The sequence below is a fragment of the Bidens hawaiensis genome, unplaced genomic scaffold, assembly GCF_021521415.1.
Source record: "Bidens hawaiensis isolate Kalapana, Puna unplaced genomic scaffold, B.hawaiensis_p1.1 tig00017861_1, whole genome shotgun sequence".
Lineage (NCBI taxonomy): Eukaryota > Viridiplantae > Streptophyta > Magnoliopsida > Asterales > Asteraceae > Bidens > Bidens hawaiensis.
Genome location: NW_027492698.1, coordinates 374664 through 399880, shown reverse-complemented (window position 1 = coordinate 399880; position 25217 = coordinate 374664). Strand labels below are relative to the sequence as shown.

At 43.4% G+C, this 25217-nt stretch overlaps 2 protein-coding genes across 2 annotated transcripts in view; both read right to left on the bottom strand.

Annotated features, from left to right (window-relative positions):
* Positions 1 to 16532, bottom strand: part of LOC143554885 (ABC transporter G family member 31-like) — a 22532-nt gene extending 6000 nt beyond the window's left edge. The window contains exons 1-3 of the mRNA XM_077044548.1: positions 16380 to 16532; positions 16228 to 16315; positions 15983 to 16149 (exon numbers count right to left, since the gene is read on the bottom strand). Coding sequence (XP_076900663.1) covers positions 15983 to 16149; positions 16228 to 16315; positions 16380 to 16532 — 408 coding nt within the window. The remainder of the gene's footprint in view (positions 1 to 15982; positions 16150 to 16227; positions 16316 to 16379) is intronic.
* Positions 16465 to 25217, bottom strand: LOC143554884 (ABC transporter G family member 31-like). The gene is made up of 20 exons (XM_077044547.1): positions 25212 to 25217; positions 25018 to 25106; positions 24446 to 24530; positions 23564 to 23720; positions 23268 to 23347; positions 23025 to 23169; positions 22649 to 22950; positions 21309 to 21590; positions 20929 to 21245; positions 19934 to 20094; positions 19762 to 19865; positions 19649 to 19658; positions 19508 to 19528; positions 19376 to 19420; positions 18394 to 18515; positions 17978 to 18310; positions 17310 to 17600; positions 17144 to 17227; positions 16943 to 17076; positions 16465 to 16869 (listed from the first exon to the last, which is right to left on the bottom strand). The coding sequence occupies exons 1-20, from the start codon at positions 25215 to 25217 to the stop codon at positions 16638 to 16640; spliced, it is 3000 nt and encodes a 999-aa protein (XP_076900662.1). The 3' UTR covers positions 16465 to 16637.

Below are 25217 nucleotides of genomic sequence, written 5' to 3'. Positions count from 1 at the left end.
ATAAACAGAATCACAAACTTGTCCAAGTATGGTTTGCACACACGGTTCATCAGATCCATGAACACAGCCGGCGCATTAGTTAGCCCGAAAGGCATCACTAAGAACTCATAATGGCCGTATCTAGTTCGGAAGGCTGTTTTCGGCACATCTTCCTCATGGACCCTAAGTTGGTGGTATCCTGACCGTAGATCTATCTTCGAATAATAACTGGATCCCTGCAACTGGTCAAATAAGTCGTCAATCCTCGGTAAGGGGTACCGATTCTTGACTGTCAGCTTGTTCAGCTCCCTGTAGTCAATACACATTCTGAACGAACCATCCTTCTTCTTAACAAACAGTACTGGAGCTCCCCAAGGTGAAAAGCTTGGGCGTATGAAACCCTTATCCAATAGTTCCTGTAACTGATTGGACAGCTCTTGCATCTCAGATGGAGCTAATCGATAAGGCGCTCGAGCTACTGGCGCAGCTCCTGGGACTAGATCAATACGAAACTCGACTTGTCGCGGCGGCGGTAATCCGGGCAAATCTTCAGGAAAAACTTCTGGAAATTCGCGCACTACTGGTAAGTCTTCAATTCTTCGCTCATCTCCTTTCTTCTCTACGACATGCGCCAGGAAGGCGTAGCACCCTTTCCTTAGGCACTTTCGCGCCTTTAGGCACGAAATCAGTTTCGTCGCAACTCCCCTTCTTTCCCCTTGAATTACTAAGGTTTCTCCGTTCAACAGTGGGATCCGAACCTGCTTCTCATGGCAAATAACTTCCGCGCGGTTCTCAACTAACCAATCCATACCTACCACAATGTCAAAACTTCCCAAGTCTATTGGCAACAAGTTAATATTGAACCCGTGACCTCCCATGACTATAACACATTGTTCAGTTCTTTCGTTCGCGCATAACTGCCTACCATTGGCTAGTTCTATAGTATAAGGCGTGTCTAGTCTACTGGTTGCTAGGCCTAGGGAGTCTTTAAACTCGGCGGATATAAAACTTAGGTCAGCGCCAGTATCAAATAAGACAGATGCAAAATGTCCGTTAAGCAAAAACGTACCGGTTACCACATTCGGCTCTTCTTTAGCTTCGCCTGCGCCGATCACAAAAGCTCTCCCGCGAGCTTGGTTCCCCTTTTGCGGGCAATCCCGACTAAAATGCCCTGGCTTCCCGCATGCGTAGCAGTTGTCGCTTGCTCCAGCTTCTCTGACACGGCAATTTATCGTCTTGTGCCCTGGTCTGCCACATTTGGCACATTCGATTCTTGCGCATTCACCCTCGTGGTGATACTTGCATTTGTTGCACCATGGGCGAGGCCCGCTGTATCCTTTTCGTGGTGGCTCCGCGGCCTGAATCGCGTAAACCCTTGCGCTTTCCTGCTTCTTGAACGGTGGCTGCTTGGTGTCGGACCCTCGGTGGTGAGAGTTCCATTTCCTCGTGGGATCAGAGGTTCGCTGCTCGATTCCGCGCGTAGTCAACATACCCGCACGGATCGTATCCCTTGTAAGGGTAATGGCCCGCGCTACCGCCTCATCAAAGGTTGGAGGCGCTGCGGCGTTGAGCGGAACCCTAACAACAGGAGGTAACCCAAAAATATACCTCTCGATCTTCTTTTCCTCCGTGTTTGCCATGTCTGGCACCAACTGGCAAAGTTCGTTGAACCGGTTGTTGTAGGCGTCGATATCCGTTCCTACCATGGTGTGGTTCCAGAATTCCTGTTGTAGACTCTGGATTTCTGCGCGAGAGCAGAACTTTCTCATCATCATCTCCTTCAGTTCCTCCCAGGTCTTGTGGAGAGCAACTTCTCGCCCCAATGTTTTCGTTTGAAGCTTCCACCAAGACGAAGCTGCCTCTTGGAACATGCAGGTCGCGTAAAGGACCTTCTGGTTCTCACTACATCCGCTAATGGAGAGAACTGTCTCCATCTTGTCAATCCAGTTGTAGAGCCCAATGGCCCCTTCGGTTCCCTTGAATGGCCAAGGCTTACAGGCCATGAATGTCTTATAGGAGCATCCTTTGTCCAAGGCTCCTGATTCGGGTTCTGGGGTCTCATTCTGACGACCCTGACTTGATTCGGCCTTGCTGGCCTCATGTGTCGCAATCGCCTGCGCGATTATTTCCGCGAGTTCCTCGGGTGTCATGGTAATTCCTTTGGCTTTAGTTGGAGGCATTCTTGCTTTAAAAGAGTGAAAATATATCAGACTTAGCGCATGTACTCTGAGCACATAATGTTATCATTATTTACTAGACAGTGTGACCCGTGTTCCTAAGTGTGTGTATAGTTTCTTTTGAAAATATTTTCTTTGAAAAATATTTCATGCGATTCCCCAACGGTTATAGTCTAGGTTAAAACTTCTTTTCCTAGTTCGCTATAACCAGTGCTCTGATACCAATCTGTCACACCCGGCCCTGAGCGGCGGAAACAGCCGGGCGCGCGCGAGTGGGAATTGATACTTAAGCACGGGCCATTGCAAACATTCAAAGTAAGATTTACATGCGCATGAAAAGTTTAATACAAATACATTACATTGTTTAAAAATTACATAAAAACATCCAAGTATAAAAATTGTTGAAGATTTCCACGCCATATCCCCATGCGCGGCGGGAACAACCACGCGCATCGAAGGGATAGAACTAAAATCTTCCAAAAAGCTAGTTTAGATGTTTAGCGTGAGGTGCTCTAAGTGTGACTCCATGCGCTACCTAGTTATCTCCTGAAAGACACGTAAAAACATTTGAATCAGTATAAACTGAGTGAGTTCACAAGTCTTAGTAACTTGATAAATCGTATTGCATCATAATCTTGATACAAATCATTCTGAAACATAATTCTGATAGCATCATTAAAACACATGATTGATAAAACATAGTTATATCAACATATTCTGATAAAATCGTTCCGCGGTTTACGCGCGAACATTTCTGGGAACTGTGCTCGTCTATGCAAAGTGGCGCTGCCACTACGAGCTAAAATAAGTAATACCGTCCCGCGGGTTACGCGCGAACGTTTCAGGAACATGTGCTCGTCCATGCAAAGTGGCGCTGCCACTACGAGCTAAAATAATAATTCCGTCCCGCGGGTTACGCGCGGACGTTGTGCCGGAAAACAAGGCGCTCGTCCATGCAAAGAGGCGCGACCCCTACGAGCGGGTTCAAACCCATAGTACTGCCCCATGACCATACTAGGCACTCGTCCATGCAAAGAGGTGCGACCCCTACGAGTGGGTGGATCAAACCAGCAGTCCCTACCCTTAGAGTTCCAATGGTAAAGTGATCACTTACTCGAGTTCTAGCGCACATACATCGAAAACCTTAGATAACCGTTTGCATTACTCAACATGAAACATAACTTAAACACATAATCGCTTGCATAGCTTGTAAGTATACCATGATAAACATTATTTAAGTACGTGTCCCTCGCCCCGAAAACAGTTTAAAAATAGTGAAAACAGTGAAAATAGGGGCTGTGAGACTCACCTGTGGTTCTTGTTAAGGGATTAATCGAGATTCGGGTTTTCTTGGTGTTGGCCTCGGAATCGAAGGTCTAGTAACAGGATCGGAGCTGGGAACAACGGATGCTTGGGAGAGGATTAGTGCAAGTTTGTAGTTCTTTGAAGTGTGTTTTGGGTGATAATTTAGGTTACAAATTTATAGGCAAACTCAAGGGAACACAATCCCTTGCTTTAGGGGATTGAAATCTTTTCATATCTAGGTGTAATGATGATAAAGTATGGAAATTATTATTGTTTATTGTTTACTTAAAAGTGGAGGAGTGGACAAAAGATCTTGATTTGATTTGGACAGGACATGCAGGTCTGGGGTTGGTGAGAATAGGGTGGCTGACAGTTGACTTTTCATGTTACAGTGTGCTTTTTCAGGTACTTTTGTCAGTGTACAGTAAAAAGTGGAAAATCTCTGAAACACGCTACTGTTTCCTTTTGGGCGGGAGTAATCTCCTTATGTCTGGAGAATAGCCTAAGTGTTCTGTGCGCATCACTTTGTGCGCATAGCTTTCTGCGTGAAGGACATTTCTTTGCTGCGGGTAGGTGCGTAACCTTCTCGCAGTTGGGGATATTGAGTTTCATTTGTAGATTCTCCAGGTGGTCTTGGTATTTCAACATAGTGATCAGTCATGTTGAAGTCAATTCCATCTTGGAGCTTCAGACAAACTAGCTCTCAATGTTCCCGCCATGCGGGGAGGTTAGTTCCCTTCCGCACGCGCATAAACGATGTAGGATGCACCCGCCTTAGCATCATGCGGGATGGTCAACCCATAGACAACATAACGTTTAAGTTACATGAAAACATAAAGCCAAAACATTCACGCATGGCGCATATAACATATGCTCACGCTGGTTCTTAACATGGTGCGCTCGCGCAGGTTGCACATAACAAATGCACGCGCTGACTAACATGGCGCGCTCGCGCAGGGCGCACATAACAAATGCACGCGCTGACTAACATGGCGCGCTCGCGCAGGACGCACATAACAAATGCACGCGCTGACTAACATGGCGCGCATAATATTTACAATCACCTAATTATTAGGTTGATTACTTAGTTTAAGGGATTGGGAATTTACCGGGTGTCACACAACTGGAAAAACGAACGAAGGTTCCTCGCCAAACACTAGATCAAGTGAAGGCATGGGCCGAAGCACGGCAAAGAGAATTCCAAGCCGAATTGGACGAACGCTTGCGTTCAGTTCAACAGGCTGACGAATTCGCCAGTACTCGCCAACACCTCAATATGAGCAGTGACTGCGAGTACTCAGACGACGAGTTGGAGTCCGACACCGACGCGAACCCTCGCCATAAGGCGAAAGGGAAGCGTAAGGAAACGGACGTCCAACCAAAAAGGAATTTTGGGGAAGCCTTTAAACCAATCGTGGAGAGAAACCCGCGTGACTTTTCCAAAACCTTTAGACCAACTGCTACAAATGCAGGGAAGTCAAAGTTCGCAAGGGACATTGCGGAAGCAATCGCCCCGAGAAGTGCCAAACAAATGTCCAACATTGGCACTTACGATGGTCTATCCGACTCAGACGACCATTTGAACAGGTTCATTGCGGGGGCTACCGTCAGCAACTGGACGGAACCCACGTGGTGCTACATGTTCCAGATGACTCTGGTCGGAGCGGCCAGGGCATGGTTCGATCGTTTACCGATCCACCACATATATGACTGGGCGGACTTTCAGAACAAGTTCAGCCAGCATTTCAGCCAACAGAGGAAGTACACTGAAGAGCAGTGGACGATCCTTAACTGCGTGAGAGAGGAGGATGAATCTCTACTAGACTTCATCACTCGCTTCAACTCCAAAAAGCTTAGTCTCGGCAACATAAGTGAAGATCTGGTTCGCGCCGCCTTCATCCAAGGCGCCGAATACCCAGAACTTATCCGCACATTGACGGGTAAGGATGGCATGCCATCAACTTGGGATGCCATCATGACGGCGGCAAAGCGCTTTGCCGAGACGGAAAAGCAACTGGGAAGAGATCTTCCCCAGAGTACACACCTCTACAAGCAGAGGACCAGAGAGAACAATGTCCGGATCGCCCGGCAAAACAAAAAGAGGAGGCTAGGTATTTGGCAGTCAAGGGTAAACTTTGACACCTCATCCAGCTCTCGCCCTCTTGTTGGCGGAAGGGACAACACACACCCTTCAAACCGAAAACACCGGTGGACGCCACTCACGAAGAGCGTCACGGAGATATTTGCCACGGAAAAATTACCATGGCCTAAAGCCCCATTGATCCGGCAGAAACCTAATGCGGATCAAAGCAAATCCTGTGATTTCCACGGGACAAAGGGTCATGGTACTGAAGAGTGCACATCCTTGAAAGATATTATTGAGACATTTGTCAAGGACGGAAGGCTTGCACATCTTGTGGCATCGATCAGGAAGGGAGGAAGGAGTGACAACCGGTACAGAGGTAACGGACGAAAGCCCGTCGATATCAGCATCAACATGGTTCATGGCAAGGTCAGAGGAAGAAAAAGACGGGTGGCAGAACCATGCGCGTGGAAAGAAGCTGAGGTGCGCTTCCCGAGAGTGCCAGGAGGCCCCAGCAAAGAAGGCCCCATCGTCATCAGAAGCCAGCTGGGGCACTACATCACTTCACGCACTCTTGCTGACAACGGCGCTTCGTCGACAGTGATGTACAGACAGTTCTTTGATAAGCTGGATGATGAAGACAAAGAACGCTTGGAAACGGTCTACGCTTCAATGGAAGGGTTTGACGGAAGTACAGAAACACCCCTGGGTATCCTATCTTTCCCCGTTACTCTTACTGATGGGAATCATTCACGCACAGAAGACGTGGATTTTGTCGTAATGAAAAAGCCACATCATACGTACGACATCCTATTCGGAAGAGACGGGATGGCAAGATTCAACGCCGTGGTATCTTCAATCCATGGCATGATGGGATGGCCAACAGCTGAGGGTGTAGCAATGATCTCTGGCATTCCCCAGGTATGCATTGCATCTGTTTCATCTAAACCCAAACCGAAAAAGGCTAAACCAACCATCACTGAACCAGAAAAATGGGCCTTCAACGGCAAATACCCCGACCAGGCCGTTACCATCGGACCTACAATCGTTGATCCCACCCGCACCTTACTCAAACGCTTACTGCAGAAAAACGCTGACATCTTTGCGTGGGCACCAGCTGACATGACTGGTGTACCCCGAAGTAAGGCAGAGCATAAACTCAAATGCGATCCGGCTGTTACGCCGATCGTACAAAAGCGCAGAGTGATGGGGCCTGAGCAAACTAACGCGTGTAGAACCCAAGTCAAGGAACTCCTTGACGCAGGCATCGTACGCGTTAGTAGATATCAAACATGGGTTGCAAATCCCGTAATGGTACCGAAGAATGACAAACAATGGCGCATGTGCATAGATTTCAAAGATTTGAACAAAGCATGCCCCAAAGATTGTTATCCGTTACCAGAAATTGATCTCAAAGTGGATTCGTTGGCACCATTCCGCCTTAAATGCTTCTTGGATGCGTATAAGGGGTACCACCAAATCCACATGGCCATTGATGACCAGGACAAAACCGCATTTCGGACGCCCGATGGTACATTTTGTTATAAAATGATGCCATTCGGACTTAAGAATGCAGGGTCCACGTACCAACGACTAATGGACAAAGAGTTTCATGCCCAAATCGGGAGAAACTTGGAAGTCTATATGGATGATTTGGTCATCAAAAGCCTCGAGCCTGAGGCGATGTTGAAAGACATTGAAGAAACTTTCAACACGCTCCGAAAGATAAACATGAAGCTCAACCCGAGCAAGTGTTCATTTGGGATGGAAGAAGGGAAGTTCTTGGGAGTCATTGTTACTAAAGATGGCTTTAGAGCGAACCCTGAAAAGGTTGAAGCCATTGTTAAAATGGAATCACCTACCACCATCAAACAGGCTCAGACACTGAATGGACGACTAGTCGCACTTAATCGCTTCTTGGCAAACCATGCAGATAAGTCGTTTCCTTTCGTGTCAACATTGAGAAATTGCTTGAAGAAAACGCACTTCCGCTGGACACCAGAAGCGGAAGCAGCTTTTCAGGAGATTCGGTCACGCCTGATCGAACTCCCAACACTTACAGCACCACAAGCGGGAGAGGAGTTAATCCTATACCTTTCCGCAACAGATAGAGCAACCGGGGCAGTCCTGCTAGTAGAACGAAAAGGCGTCCAGATGCCAATCTATTATGTTAGCCGTGTACTAACAGACGTAGAAACCCGGTACTCTACCCTCGAAAAATTAGTCTTAGCACTTATACATGCTTCACGCAGGTTAAGACGATATTTCCAGGGCCACCCAATCACCATTCTCACCAACTTCAAACTCTCAAACGTTCTAGGCAAACCCGAATTATCGGGACGTCTAGCCAAATGGGCAATTGAATTGGGAGAATATGCAATTAAGTACAAGCCAAGACCAGCCATAAAAGGCCAGGTCCTGGCCGATTTTATTGCAGAAGTCCCCGCTTCGCGGGAGAAAGAGTGCCAGGAGGAGGCTCAACCCTCCCCAGCACAGGACGTCAATGATGTCTGGCGACTCTATACTGATGGAGCAGCCAGTAACGAGGGTTCAGGCGCAGGGTTAAAATTAACCAACCCAGCGGGCCAAGAATATACTTACGCTATTCGGCTGGACTTTCCAAGTACGAATAACGAAGCCGAATATGAAGCATTCTTGGCCGGTTTGAGAATTGCGCGTAAGATGGGAGTGAAAAACTTGGAAGCCCATGTGGATTCCATGCTGGTGGCCAACCAAATAAATGGAACATACACGGCTGTGAACGACACCATGGCCCTGTACCTCGCCCAGGCAAAAACCCTTATGCGTGATTTTAGTGATTGTAAAGTCATACATGTCAAGCGCAGCGAAAACAAATCTGCGGATGCGTTAAGCAAGCTTGCATCACTAGCCTTCACCCACCTGGGAAAGGACATCCGCATTGAACTCCTCGAAGCGCCATCAGTCCCGCACAAGGAAATTTGTGTCATCCAAACCAGTACAGAAACGTGGATGACACCAATAATAAATTACCTTGCAGCTGGAATACTACCAGAGTCAAAAACACAGGCAAGAAAACTACGCTGTAAAGCACTGAATTATCAACTCGTCAATGATATCCTTTACAGATGTAACTTTCTTGGCCCACTCTTGAGATGCGTGGACAACCAAGATGCTAACTACCTCCTAAGGGAAGTACACGAAGGCATCTGTGGGGTACACGCAGGTCCCCGCGCTGTTGTAGCCAAGCTAAACAACGCGGGATACTTTTGGCCGGGGATGCATACGGATGCACTGGCATACATCAGAAAATGCAGGTCTTGCCAGCTTTACGCACCTAACACGCATCGCCCGAAAAACGAACTGGTTCCAGTCACTTCTTCATGGCCATTTCAGAAGTGGGCCATCGATGTGACAGGCCCATTTCCTACAGCAGCAGGAAATGTTCAGTTCCTAGTGGTAGCCATCGACTACTTCACCAAGTGGATAGAAGCAAAACCTTTAGCCCAAACAACCGCAAAGCATATCAAAAAATTTATTTGGGAATTTATAATTTGTCGTTTTGGACTTCCACAGAATTTGGTGAGCGATAACGGCACCAACTTTGCTGACAAAAAGCTACAACAATGGCTAAAAGAACTTCAAATCACCCACACCTTTACCTCAGTGGCACACCCGCAAGGAAATGGTGAGGTGGAAAGAGCAAATAAAAGCATCGTTGAAGGCATAAAGAAAAGACTCTTGAAACACAGATCCGGCTGGGTGGACGAGCTTCCGCACGTCCTTTGGGCAAACAGAACGTTGAAGAAGGCCAGTACGGGAGAAACCCCGTTCAGCCTCACTTATGGCACTGAAGCCATGGTCCCGGTCGAAATTGGTCTACCCTCACCAAGGGTCTTGAGTCAGCCATAAGACAATGATGCGGAAAGACGGTTGGATCTTATGCTAACCGAGGAACGCAGAGACTTAGCCGCAGTGCGTGAAGAGAACTACAAACGACAAATGCAAAAGTACTACAACACGCGGGTAAAACTCTGCAACTTCAAGGAAGGAGACTACATACTGCGTAATAACGAGGCTTCGAACCAAGAACGCCCAGGAAAGTTGGCCCCGATCTGGGAAGGGCCATACGTTATCAAACAGGTTCTGGGAAAGGGCGCATACCGGCTCGAAAGGCTCGATGGCACTCCCATCCCAAGAACATGGAATGGAGCTCAATTACGCAAATGTTATATGTAGATCAATTCCAAAACTTGTAAAGAAAAGGCCAAGAGCCACTTCTAATGGAAATGATTCTCCTTTCATAATGTGTTTACCTTTATCCTTATGAACTCCCCACTGGTGCCGGTATTTACCGCATAAATGAGGAGAAGTAAGTCATTGCGTGTGGAAGGCGGCAAAACCCGCATAAACACAACGTTAAAAATAGGGGAAACCTACACGCAGGTATGATGTAAGTAAAGTTTAGCCATCTTTGTAAGTGCAAGTGACGGTCTTATCCGCACAATCACAAATAAGGAAGCAAAACTTCAAACTATCATCTACCACGTTCAAAGGTTATCCTAAAAAAAAAAAAAAAAAAAAATATATATATATATATATATATATAATACTTAGAAATAAGGATAAGGAAAACCTACACGCAGGTCAGGTATGGGTAAAGTTTAGCCATCCTACCAAGTGCAAGTGACGGTTCAACCCGCACAATCACGAAAGAGGAAGCAAAACTTTAACCCACTATCAACCACGTTCAAAGGTTAACTTATCCTAAATACTTAGAAATTTCGAGGAAAAATGAGGAAAACCTACACGCAGGTCAGATGACAGTTAAAATTTAGCCATCCTACCAAGTGCAAGTGACGGTTCTACCCGCACAATCACGAAGGAGGAAGCGAAACTTTAACCCATCATCAACCACGTTCAACAGGTTAACTTATTCTAAAACACTTGGAAAATTGCTAAAACTAAGTATGCAAGTTATGAGTTTATAAAGCAAGGAATCCAAAGAAGGAAATAACAATCTTATCCGCAAAAAGATTTATATTTCAATGATATATTACAAGAATGGCCGGGTTACTACCCGCCTGAAAGAGTAAATCTATACAAGTCTATCTTAGCAATGGAAAGGGATCTTCGGGATCAAGCTTCAGGGCCGCTTCCACTTGGACCCGCTCCGTCAGAAGAACGGGGTGGTTCGAGGAACGCTTTGAGAACAGCTAACCCATCATCAGCAACAGCTACTTCGTCCACCTTTTCCACCACTGGATGCGGGAAGGCGGCGTATTGGTTCAATGCTTGGTCATAAATGGCTTCGGTATCCACATCGAACAAAGGGAAGTTGGAAGGCGGGACGCCTTTCTCAACAAACCCTAGACCAAGCAGGAAGCCGGCCTTTTCCCCATCCTCATGAGAAGCGTTGAGGGCTGCGGTCATAGCATCATCGTAAGAGGTCTCTGAAAAGACCCGACGCACAACCTACAAAAAAAAAAATATATACAAGTGTTAGAACCTTTTCTTACAAAAGAAAAGCGTGAAGACAAAGTTAAACATACCTGAGGCAACGCTTCTCGAAGAAGCCATTGGAGGGCAGCTTGAGCTTCGTTATGGGCGCGTTCGGCTTCGCTCTTGTTAAGGTTGGCAAGTAAAACTTCCTTTGCGGCAGCCTCTTCGACGCCCTTAAGCTTCCGCTGGGTCTGGTCAAGCACCCCCCTCTGGTCCAGGATTTCCTGGAGTTTCTTGGCATCTTCCATTGCCAAGGCATCATGAGCGCGTTGGAGAGCCTCTAATTTGCCTTTCAGCTCCTCATTCTCCACACGCAGAGGCTCAGCAACGGCTTCAGCCTGGGCAGCCCTCTCGGTTGCGTTTCGCGCAGTCTCCCTGGCCAGCCGAAGCTGTTCATTCACAGCTTGGGCAGCCTTGGAGCGGGCCTCGAGTCGCGCCTGAACTTCAACCTCGAGGGCCTTGAAGGCCTTCTCCTTGTCGGCGGCAGCTGCCGCCAGCTGTTGGTTCTCCTCCCGAAGAGCACGCGCCTCAGATACGTCCTTGGCGCGAGCTGCTTTCAACTTGTCGTTTTCACGACAAAACAGCTCGACGCGCGGCTGCATCCGGGCCTGGAGAACCCGAAGCTCATTGGTTAGCCTACCCTCCTGGTAGCTAACCATGGCTTCCCCCAACGCACCCGGGGGAGCAGCGTGGCGAACCCAGTCCACGCACTCCACAGGTGTGCGAAGGGTTGTTCCTCGGCGTATGTTCCATCGCGGAACATACACTTCATTGGAATCCGTCACTGCAAAAGAAACAAAGGCAGTAAGGAAAAGATGATAAAAAACATAAGGGAAAAAGAAAGGAACCCTACGCACCTGTAGGGTCAATGACAGGCCGATAACCGCCAAACCCATCACCTGAACCTAAAGGAAATCCATCCAACAGGTCAGGCAGACGGGAAGGTGGCAAAGATCGGCGGGAAGCCCTGCGCGTACCTGATGGTCCGGCCATTGGTGCCGGTGGCGCGGGCATGGTGGCAGCCGCCGTGGTCGCCGTTGGGGTCGCCGCCGCGGTCGCCGCCTCATCAGCAGCAGCAGTAACCGCCGGCTCCGTGAAGGATGCTGTAAAAATCGCACTCACGGCCGGCGGTGACGTCATCTCGACCGGAACAGTTGGCCCAAATGAATGAGCAACTGGACCAACGGATGCAGACGCAGGCGCCTGGGTCGACGCCTCAGGAAGGCTGACCGAGCCTACCGTCATTGGCGGGGAAGTACCCCCCTGCGCTTCACCCCGGAATGCGTCAACATACACGCCTGCACAAAGAATGTTAAATTTAAGAAGTAATAAATCTGCAAAGACATTATGATTGTACTTACGGGTTTTCTTGACCCTGAACGTACGGACGGGCGGGGAGGAACCCGATGGAGCCGGCCTCTTGGTCCCGGTCACCGTCGTCTTCGTTGGTTCTCCGGCGGTAACGGTCGCAGCCTCCGGAACAGTGGTCTCCTCACCACCGGGCTTCCCCGCCACCTCTTCACTATCTGACTCCGAGTCAGATAGAACCACCGGACCAGCCGTGGAGGCCTTCTCCTTCCCTTTCCCGCCGGCAGCAGCTTTCTTCTTCCGCACCAATGGAGGAGCATCTGAGGATTCCTCAGAAGAAGACAGGTCAAGAATTCCAACAGCGGGTACAGCATTAAGGGGTTGAGGAAGGAATATCGCCTTACCTGGCCGCCGTTGGCTCAGGATCTCGTGGCCCAGCGGATAGACCTCCACAAACCGATCCGCTGTTTGCTCCAGGATGGGCAACTCGCCCTCGTCCAAAGCACGAGTACCCATCCGCGCGGGACCGTCGGCTTCCCGCGGAAACAGAAGCGACTCCAAATCATTTCCCTCTGAAAAAAAAAGAAACAGTTAGAAGACAAACTTGTATCAAAAAAGAAAAACAAGACATACCATAGGGAATAGAGTTCAAACCGTATTCGAGGAGGATGGGAACCAGAGATGCATCTTTCCACACCCGGCTCATCCCTAACATGACCATCCCGGACTCCGCAAACCGGTAAACCGGAGATTGGATCTGGGGTATCTTCGAAAACCATTCCGCCTCCTGGTAGTTGGGGGCGTGAAGGCTCGGTATCGCTTGGCCATTTTTAAACTTCATGGCAAGGGGGATGGCGCGGGCAGAAATGTAGAAGAATTCCTGCTTCCACGCGCGAAGACTGCGCTCGGTGTCGCATATCTTCAGACCCTTAATACGGGTCGTCAGGGTGTACCACCCTTGGATGCACCTCCAGGTATAGAAGGTCATCAAGCGGTCCACATGGGGATCGATGCCCAAAATCCGGCACACCCACTCAAAATGGCGAATCTTGGCGATCGCCATGGGGTGCAGCTCGGTCAAATGGACACCGTGCCTCTCAAGGACACGGTAAACAAATTTTGTCAATGGGAATCTAAGATTCCCATAGACAAAAAATGCAGCATAAACCCCGATCTTGCCACTGGGGGCATCGTACACGGTCTGGTGGGATTCAGGAAACTCAGGCTCGAGATGATCGAGCATGAACTTCCTGACAACATACCGGTACTGATCGCCGGGCAGAGCACACTGGCACTCACCAGCAGTACCCCTATCGTCAGCTATAGCTTCAGCATCACGAGAGGACATTATTGCAGAAAGAAGAGTGATTTCGGGAAAATGCTTGCCTGAAAAAGGGGAGTATTTGCCGGAAATCACTAAGAAGAAGAAGAGTGAAAAGTGTGAATTGCAAATAACCCTCTCCCCCTTTATATAGTAATCGCAATTAATGCGGTGAATTTAATACGGATGAGAGAGAAATCAAGGGCGCAATAAAACTATGACACGTGGCAAAAAGCAAGCTGGCAACAGCTGCTGAAAGGACGTGTGCCAGTAATTTCGCGGCCACGCGCCCGAAAAATCATGCCCACGCGCCTGAAAAAGCGACTGGAATGACCATGTTCTGTCACGTCACCATAACTTCCTGCACGTCCTGACACAGTCAGAAGAAACCGTCACACGACGTTTCAGATGTTTGGACTGTTCTTATCCTCACCAACCTTTCGAATTTCAAAATTCAAAAAGATTCAAAGGTAAGCGGGAAAATACCCCTTACCTTGGCAACCAAGTAACCATAAGACGGATGCGGGTACAGTGTTAAGGCAAAACCTTCCACATACCTACCACCCGCAGGGAATTGAAGCCAAGAATACCCCGGCAACAAAGTAACTATAAGACGGGTGCGGATACAGTGTTAAGGCAAAACCCTTCACGTATCTAGCACCCGCAGGGAATTGACGCCAGGAGTACCTTGAAAGTAAAGTAACCGTAAGACGAGCGCGGGTACAGTGTTAAGGCAAAACCCTTAACATACCTAGCGCCCGGCAGGGAATTGAAACCAGGAAGGATCTTCTGGGCAATGCTTGTGGAAACGGAAATAACATCCCCGCAGAGCGGGAACGTCGAGAAATACATTGTTTGAGGCTCCAGGATGGAATTGGTGGTTTAAACATAATTGATCACTATGTTCAAAACCACTAAAACCTCAAGGAGAATCCACACAAGTGAGACTCAACGCTCCTGACTTGCGAGAAAGTTACATACCTACCCGCATCATACCCAAAGATCAAGCAAAAAAATCGGGAATTTTTGCAAGTGACATTAGGAAACCCGCGGGAAGAATCCCCACGGAGAACCTTAAAACTAGAAACCCCTTTTCAAAACCCCTTTGCAAGTGACATTAGTCCAAAAGTTCACCTCACTTTATTAAACATTCATGAGAAGAACATTGGACTGGGGGGACTTGAAGAGGTAGGTCCCAGCAGAGATCAGTTGGTCCCGCAAGACTCACCTTGAACAGGGACGTCTGCGCAAAGGCCATCTGCTCCCGCAGGACCCACCATGCTCATAGGATCTTACGCGCAGTACACAAGCTGAACACGCAGGGAAAGCCTCCCAATGGTGAAGTACCCCGCCTGTTCCCGCAGTTGCGGATACAAGCCATCAGGGAAGGCTACCCGCAGACAGCAGGGCTACACGCACAAGACACTAGCTACTTCAGTAGTCACATGAAGAAATGAGCAAGGCGGGAACAATCCCGCCTAAATGAGCCAGTCTGATTCTGAAAGATCTTTTGTACCATGCCTACCAAGGTATGGACAGGACAGACGATCTGACCAGAACAGCCCATGAGCCAATCACAGGGTGACAGCTCATCGACAACAGCGCGAGGAGGAGCACCCTCTAGTACTGTTTGTCACTATTAGCCGCTGCCTACTCACCAACCCTTACTGAGGAGCATGCGCGGCCTACAGTTGGTGGAATAGTGTTACTGTTGGCCGTAACCTATTCACCAACCAGCATGGCCTGCGTACAATCCACAGTAAGTGGGACGTGCATAAACTACAGTTGGTGGAATAGTGCAGCCGACTTTGTTACTGTTCGCCGTAACCTACCCACCAACCAGTATGGCCTGTGCATAGTCCACTGTTGGTTGAACAGGAATACTATTCAGCCGGCTGTACCTTCTTGGAAACCTACCTTCGGCTATAAATACTCCAATATCTTGGAATGGTAAGATCATCTGATATCCAGTTATCTAGCAATCTCTTAATATACACTTATATTCAGAGCAACCTAGTCTGATTCTCACGCCGGAGGGTGGTCACAAGGAGGAACTCCCCCCTTCTCAGTGACGAGCTTACGGTGTTTGTTTTGCAGGTCTCCTGAAGAACAGCCTTCTCAGTTAGACCTCATCCGTGGGAAACATTACTTAACCCCCAGATTATCTATAATCTGTACCGGGTCACTTAGTGTTTCTTCAGGCACACATAATAAAACCAAATCCACCAGCCCGGTATTTGCTACAATAAAAGCCGGTAACAATAAGTTAGTTAAACCTTGCACAAGAAAACACCTATAGAACAAGAAGAAGTTAGTTAAGCTAGTTACCGGTTTTGGGACGAGAAAACCAGCAAGAAGATTCCATAATGAGTAAAACGCAGAGGAAACAACCGCAGCCATTTGTTGAGACGGTGTAAGACCAATCGCCACCATTCCATAAAAGGTAAAGTAGGTGAAAGTTAAAAACATGAACAGAAGATAGTATAAAAATTTTTCTGCACCAAAAAGAATCAAAATTGTAACTTTTATTCACATATTAAACTTTTATCATTTTATGCGTTTTGGATTGATACCTAAATTCCTCTCAAAGTTGATCATGAAGTATGTAGTCACACCATACACGATCGTCTGAGTTGCTATGTATGGAATCTCCACCAGACCCTGAAAAATAAAATAAAATAAAAAATCAAACTCAGTATTGTATTTATATGAAAAAAAGACGTACCTGTGCCATTGCATAAGGGATTGCAGAATACATCCCAGCAGCTCTTTCACGGTAAAAAACTGTTCTTTCTATTGCAATCACGGGCTGTACGGTGGAAGCGTTATTTACACCAAGAAACAAGACAGCTGTGTAAAGCGCACCTATAACCACCATCAAGTTCTGGGTGCTGTCTCTGCGGAATGAACAATTTAATAATAAATAAACTTTGATGTTTGAAAACGATAATGAAGGTAAACTTAATTAAAGAAAAACAAAGTATTACCTTTTAGAACCGATGTCCCAAAATACAGAACCGACAATTAATGCACACATAGTTGTAAACAACAGCCTCACAGCATTGTATTCTGGGCTTCTCCAATACACAAGATTCTGCTTCCACCAACAAGTTTTAAACTGGTATAGACTATTTTGAGAGTATGGTGTAGAAAACTTTAACGGCTCGGATCCTGGCTCTGGAGTACTCGTTTGCTTAATCAACTCTTCAATTTCCCTACAAATACAAAACCATCAAAACTGGTTCTGTATTGAACATATATCAAGCTTTTGTTTTTAAAAATTATTACCGATACTGTTTAGAATTTTTATAAATCTCTGCAAAGTCTTGGCCAATTCTTTCTTCAGCAGCAGGTGTAGTCATTTCAAGCATCCAATTTGCAGGATTATAATGACTAGGCATCGGTGTAATCCCATTTATACTCTGCATAATTTTTAGATATAATCTTCATTAGTTTTCAAAACTAACTAAATAGTATTCAAACTCTGACCTCAAAGTACTTAATCAAAATATCCGATCCCTCGCCCACTTTTCCTCCATATATCACGCGTCCTCCTCTTTTCATTAGAAGTAGCTGTTAATAAAAAATCAAAACTTATACATAATTTTATAAAGATTCAACATGACTGATGATAAACAAAGTAATGAAACAAAACCTCGTCAAATGCTTCGAATATTTCAATACTAGGTTGATGGATGGTGCAAACGACTGTTCTTTCAGTATCAACTGTATTACGAACGGTTCGCATTACAATGGCAGCAGCCCGTGCATCAAGTCCAGATGTAGGTTCATCCATGAATATTATAGAGGGATTAGCAACAAGCTCAACTGCTATTGTTAATCTTTTCCTTTGCTCAGTGGATAACCCGGTACTGCCAGGTAAGCCTACTAATGCATCTTTTAGAATATCTAGTTCAACTAACTTCATCACTCCTTCCACAAACTCCTGTTTTTTTTTTCAAACGGATCAGTCAAAAATTCTAAGGAGTCAGTCAAAGATTCAAATGGGTCAGTTAAAGATTCATACTGTTCAGTAAAAGATTCAAACGGGCCAGTCAAAGATTCACAAGGGTCAGTAAAAAATTCAAGCGGGTCAGTAAAAGATATTTAAACGGGTCAGTCAAAGATATTCAAATGAATCAGTCAAAGATTTAAATGGGTCACTCAAAAATTCCAAAGGGTCAGTCAAAGGTTCAAACTGGTCGGTCAAATTCAAAAGGGTCAGTCAGAGATTCAAACGGGCCAGTCAAGGATTCAAACGGGTAAGTAATAGATTCAAACAGATGAGTCGTCAAAGACTGAAATGGGATGAATAAAACTAACCCGTTTTTGCTTTTCTTTGAGGTCTGAGGGAAGGCGGAGAAAAGCAGAAAATAATAGAGATTCCATAACGGTGACTTGAGGCGAGTGAATATCATTTTGTTCAACATAACCAGAAACCCTGGCGAATGTGCTTTGTTCCTTTTGATACCCGGATATGGTGATTTCACCTTCAGTGTATCCACCTGTCTTCCTGCCAGCAAGGACGTCCATTAAGGTTGTTTTGCCGGCCCCACTCGACCCCATCAGTGCAGTGAGGACACCTGGCAAAAACACTCCGCTTACGTCAGACAAGAGCTGTAACTTCTTATCTGCCGTAACTTCCATAACCATGTCCTGAAAAAAAGTTTTTTTGCTTTAGGCTTTTAGCTCAAGTTAAGTGTTTGCCACGTAAGCAGTAGAGAAACTGTAAGATTTACCTTTGGCATGTCAACAAAGTAACTGACATTATGAAATGTCATTGACAACGGTTTAAAAGGTAGAGTCATGCCCTGTCTTCTAGAAACACTTTCAGATTTGGCAACTGTCGTCTTCTCGCCGGCTGTAAAGAATGGAAAAATTACTTTTTTAATATGTTCCCTTCATCACACAAATGCAACATCACATAGTTTTGAAAAAATTGTAAACTACTGATAATAATTAGATATCAAATTTACCTTTTAATAAAAATGTAATAAAGAAAACTTTTAGATCAAAACCAAAACAACAGATTCAAGTTACGAATACCATGCAATAGTGTACACTATCCAATTCGGGCCATTTTCACAAAAAATCTTGGATAAACTGTTGACTACGATTTCATACAAACAACAAATAAAACTGGTCGTTTTGGCAGTTTCGAACCATTTTTTAAAAGGAAAAACACCAACATAACCATTCTGACCGAGATAATCAACAAAATAGCCTTGACTTCATAAAATGCTGATCAAACCCGAGCACGACATATGTCATTTTGGCGCAGCATATTCAACATGGCGCAACAGATTTCCACATGACACAGCAGATTTCTATCTGAAGCCATTTTCTTCTTTAAAAATGATAGGTAAAAGATATTTGAGTAAACAAAAAAGTCATGGGCCATTTTGTCAAAGTCAATGATCAAAATGACTACTATGGTAAATTTCCCTTTTTAATGTTTCTTTAAAAGTGTAATACTGTATTATTTTTATTTAAGAATAACAAGGCTGGATTCATGAATATAATACATATACATACTGTATTTTATTATAAAATAGTAAATATTAAATGTCAAACTGCCGGTTCCCAGTTCCAAACTGTAAACCTAACTGTAAAACCATGGAAACCAAACCGTAAAGGCATAAACCGGACAATTGGTTAAACAGTTCATGCACATCCTTAATTACCAACCAGCGTGAAAAAGTGATTGTAAAAGTAACTAACCTGCATCTATGGTTGATGGTAGAACAATATGTGCACCTTTTAGAGCTGCAGTAGAAAGAAAATAGTATACATATCACCGATATTAGTATACTTATTTACTCCACATCCAAACAGTAATAAACAAGCACTTACGTTGAAGATAAGCCAGAGTGACTACGATATTGAAAAACAGAGCATAAAGTAACAAGGCACCAACTCCAATCCACTACCAATAATTCTCAGTGGGCAGATGATGAAACCGGAGAACACCGTACCCGAGTGTCATGTTTGTACCAGTAAGATTCTGCAAAGTGGCAGCATTTGAAATTGTCATTTCACAAAAAACACAGCTGTATTTGACAAAGATGACGTGGACAAGTTAGATGCATAAAAACAAACAAACAAACCGTCTGCCATCTAGTGGAAGTAAACTCATTAACAGCAATTGCACTTTGTGCATATGATAAAGGTGACACCCAATAACCCCATATCCACCATGGCTTAATCATATCTGAAAGAAAACAAGCAGATTTATAAACCCGTGGTTCGTTGAGATTAATATTAAAGTTGGTAAGTTACCTTTAGGCATGATAAATCCACCCAACAAAAATATCGCAAGCAGAGAAGCCGACCCGAATGTATTGGAAATCATCATATTTCTTGCAACTGCAGCCAATGTACGAAAAAGGCCTAAAGCCATCTGGTGTATCGAAAATAGAACAAACACGTAATGAAAAAACCTGTAAAAAATGCAAATCATAGATAAATGTCAAAAATTCTAATGAAGATATTTTTTTGCAGAAGTTAAAAGTACAATGTGTAAATGAGCCAAGCCTGATTTCGTAAAACTAACGAGAGCTTGAGCTCAGCTTATCTCGAGCTCTATTTCTAAATCTCTAGCTCAATCGTCAGTAGTTTTGCACGTTTGAGCTCAAACCAGATCGTTATTATTTATTTATTATTTATTAATTTATTTACCTTTTCAAATACTTTTTTATATATAAATTAACTGTAACTTTATATATAACATAATATTTATTATTTGGTTTTTCTACGAACATCTTATTGACAATAATAAATATTTTATAAACATATATGATATATTTAATATCTTATATAAATAATAATCCATTTTAAGCTAGCGAGCATGAGTTCAATAAGGGAAGCTCAGGCTTGGGTTCGAGCTCGTTTAAGCTTGGCTCGGGCTTGGATCGTTTATTATTTATCAATTTATCTATGTTTTTAAGTATTTTTATCTCTAATTTAATTATTACTTTTATAAATAACATAAAACATATTATTTAATAACTTCTATCATTGTTTTATGCATAATAATAATTATTTTATGATATATAATTACCATATTATATAATTACTATATATATTATTGGCTCGTCTAGACTAACGAGCCAGTGCAAGTTCAATAAGTGAAGCTAAGGCTTGAGTTTGAACTCATTTAAGCTCACCTTGATTCGAGCTTTTAGCGAGCCAATTTCAAATAGCTCACGAGGCGCTTGGCTCGTTTACACCTCTAGTTAAAAGTTAAAGCTTAAAAGACAAGAAATATAGCATACCTTCCTACATTTGGGGAAAAGCCAACACTATAATACACTATAATAGACCACACACAAGCTTCAACAAAAGAATATGGAACACGCAATATCCAACTAGAAACAGACCATGCCCATGCGGGATAAAAATTATTATCCCGTTGCTTGTAAAACACAGGTAACCGAAATATCATAAGTGGGAGCTCTGCAAATCCATTGAACATCATGTGCACAAGTGCAAAGAATAAACAACCAAGATAAAGGGTTCCATCCATCATATCTGTGGGATGTAATCTTGTTCTTATAAAGAGCGTGCATGTAACAAAGCCCACAAATGCCACCTGTACAACATATGACATATCAATTTCAAACAATGTTATGTTTCAATATTAAGAGAGACATACCTGTATCGTCTTGAAAATGTAGAGAAAACGATGTCGTTTTATTAATACAAATTCTCTTGAGAAACAAGCTCTAAAAAGCTTCCATTTTGATACGCCATACCGCCTTTTCCTCAATGCTGACACGTGGCTCTTGGATTTATCAAATGGAACAGAAAGAGAAGATTCCAGAGACTTTCCATAGGGGGAATTTTTGAAAGCTTCTGAAATCTTGGAAACTGAAATGTATTCATATGGTTTTGACGCATCAGCCCAGTACTGAGCTTGATCTTTTCTTGAGGTGACCTATACATATAAAATAACTCATCAGTTGTGATTAGACCTCTAAGTGAACTGAACGTTCAGTGAGCTGTTCGTGAGCCGTTTAGTGGAGGTTCATTTATGTTCGTTTATTTACTAAACAAATGAGCATGAACAAGTTTTTTTGTTCAATTAGTTGAACGAACGAAAATGAACATGTCTCATTTGTGTATGGTCGTTCATTTATGTCCATTGATATTTACCTTTGGTTAAGTTCATTTATATATATTATACATGATCATCTAATTTTTTTTAGGCCCGTTACAATTTAGTCCATTTTTAATAAATTTTTAAGCCCAACAATCCAACATATTTATGTTCATGTTAACTTTTGATTGGCGTCTGCTTAGTTATGATCGTTCATCTGTATTTAGTTATATTCGTTCGTTTACATTTTGTGAACTGTTCATTTATACTATTCACGAACGAACATAGACACCCTCATATTCATAACAAACGAACAAGAACATGATAACCCCGTTCATTTAACTGTTCGTGTTCGATCATTTGTTCGGTTAAAGTTAAATGAACAAACACAAACATGCCTACTTCGTGTTCGTTCAGTTCGTTAACAGGCCTACACTTGTGAAATTTCCTAGTAGAAAGCAATCATCATCGTACTCAGTATATCCCACCAATAGCAATGCTATGGTAGGGTCTGAGGAGGGTAAGATGTAGACAGCCTTACCTCTATCCCATAGGGATAGAGAGGCTGCTTCCGGTGAGACCCCCGGCTCGATAGTAGTTTTGCATCAAGCCTTGGACATAAGGCACATAGCACTCAATCATCGGGACACTGGCTGATCGGTGCATGTGCCCTTGTCTTTCGGCTATCAACGCCACCACATGATGCCTGATTAACCTTCCGCCACTTTTAACGTTATTTTCACGAGATTAGTAAAATAACGTCAAAATTAGTGCAATTTTACTTTTGCCCACCCGAGGGTTCACACATATATACATTATATGCGCGCACCGCAAGCAGGGCGTTCCTAGTAGAAAGCAAGTATTTATAAAAAAATGCTTATATAATACATTTATACCTCTTGAAGAAAATCTGCAGTGCCTTTACGTGCGGGCTTTTGAAAACCTAAAGACTCAAAGAAGTTAAGGACGTCTTCTCGCGGACCTTCATAGACCATGTGTCCTTCTGATAATAGAATCAGATCATCAAAAAGATCAAATGTTTCAGGTGCAGGTTGAAGCAAAGCCATTAGCACTGTGGCTTCCATTTGATGAACAAAATTCTTTACACACTTCACAATCTGGTACGTTGTTGAGCTATCTAATCCCGTTGATATCTCATCCATAAAAAGAGTTTTCCTTGGACCAACCACCATCTCACCTATAATAACATGTCTTTATCAGCTATAACTTTAAATAAACTAATATGGCAAACGGGAAAAGTCAGACATGAACCTGTAGTGACTCTCTTTCTTTGACCACCTGAAATACCCCTGAGCATATCATTTCCAACAATTGTGTCTGAACACACATCAAGACCAAGCACCTTCAGTATGTAATCGGTTGAGATGCTGTGTCTTTTTCCCGCAACAGAGGATGCCTAAATATGATATTATTGTATTAGAATATGTATTTTCAAATTGTAAGGTATTTAGCAAAGAAATGGTGTCAGCAAGCTATAGATCTCAAAATGATAACCTTCATAAACGCGTCTATTTCAGGACTCGGGCGTATTTTATTTTCTTTCTCCAAACGCGTAAGTTCTCTCATCAAGTTTCCTGAAAGTAAGACAGATGAAAACAGAAATCATTTAAAACATCATCAAAGCATCGAGTAAATAAGAGTAATGCTAACTAGTATTACATTTGATTTCCATGTGTCCTAGTCCTCATTTTAGGATGTTCTTATATATTAAATATGTCCATTAGGAAATATATTGTTTTCAATTAATATAATTGAGAATATGCAGTTTTCAGCAAATAAGTAAGACAAACCTGCAAACCCTTCACCTTCACATCGTGCACCAAAATCAAGAGTTTCACGTACTGTTAGTTCCGCAATGTGGCTGTCTGTTTGACTTATGTAAGCTGAAGTCCTTTGAACACAGAACTCATTGAGTTCATGACCATTATATGTAATTTTACCCGTTTTCTGAAAGAATATAACATAGATTGCTAAATGAGAGGTTACAACAAGTTGATGTTCAACAGTGTAGCGAGCTTTTGACACCTCATAACAATTCCACATTAGATTTCATGTTATACCAAAAAAAATCATTACTTGATCTGGAACTAGCATGTGTAAAGCCCGTAAGTTATTACAAGTACTTTTTAAGCACTTAATTTGTGCTGGAAACTTTAGCTATGAACTCCCATGAACAAGTGATTTACACAGAATGAATTTCCTGATACCATTCAGCAATGACTAATTGAACGAAAATCCAGATTAATCATATGCACACAAATACGAGTATAAGTTGATTTGAATCTTCAATCCTTTTCTTTTGATATGCGATCTTATTTATATACACCTAAAGCATAGTTTTATTTTTCATAGGTTGAAGAAACTTAATATCTTGTACCATTTTGCTGGATATTAATAACTCTGATAAGTCTACCGTTTGTTGGTCTTGTAACCTAAATAAAAAAACTTTACAACTAAAAACTCCCACCTCTTGGTCATGGATCATTTTGCAAATTCAAGCTGTTTGTAAATTGTGTTGTTATGTTTTATTTTGAAATCATGTAAAACAGATTAATCCGTTATCCACTTGTTATATGAGCAGTGAGCTGTTTTTTCATATAATCAGCAGCCACACCCACACTTACAATTTTGCAGAAACAAGAATTGAAAATAATAAGGTATCACATAGATACCTTTAAGCTCGTGTCAAGTTTCCCTGCAAGAGCTAAAAGCAATGTAGATTTCCCTGAGCCGGGTGGACCCAAAAGCAAAGTCATCCTGTCACATGTCAAACATAAAAATAATTAAGAATCATTTTTTTTCATTCAATCATCAACCGATTTCCAAGAGTGAGGTAATGTAATGGCAAACTCAAAAGGATTCACATCGATTGAACTCCTTGGATTAAACATTCAATTTATCAATAACACATGTCCAAAGTGGCGAATGATGATAAAATAAATAAACATCTTTCTCAAAATTTCAAAGGTTCTAAGTTTGATTTAATCACCAATCACTACTATTAAATAATTAATTTCCCGCGACAGTATTTAATGATACAAAATACAGTAGTTTAGCAAATGCCATATGTGTGTATCCAAATAAAAGAATGGAATCTATCCAACATAAAATTTTACTGTTTATTGGACTTATATTTTCCTCACAAAAGTTACCATGTAGCAAGAATAATGCATACATAGCAGCATTCTCATTTCTCAAGCTAGTCACGATAAATCTTAAATCAAACATAGATATATAAAAGTACCTTCCCGGTTTTATTGACCCACTAATATCCTTCAAGATAGATAGACTATGCCTTCGCGGACGAAAAATCCCCAAACTAGTAAACAAATGCTGCAATATAATCACATCATAAATTAGTGACAAAAAAAACAGTAATTAAGCTCCTTATTGAGTTATTTCTCATTTTAAAAGAGTAACAAACTAACAATATTATACATGCAT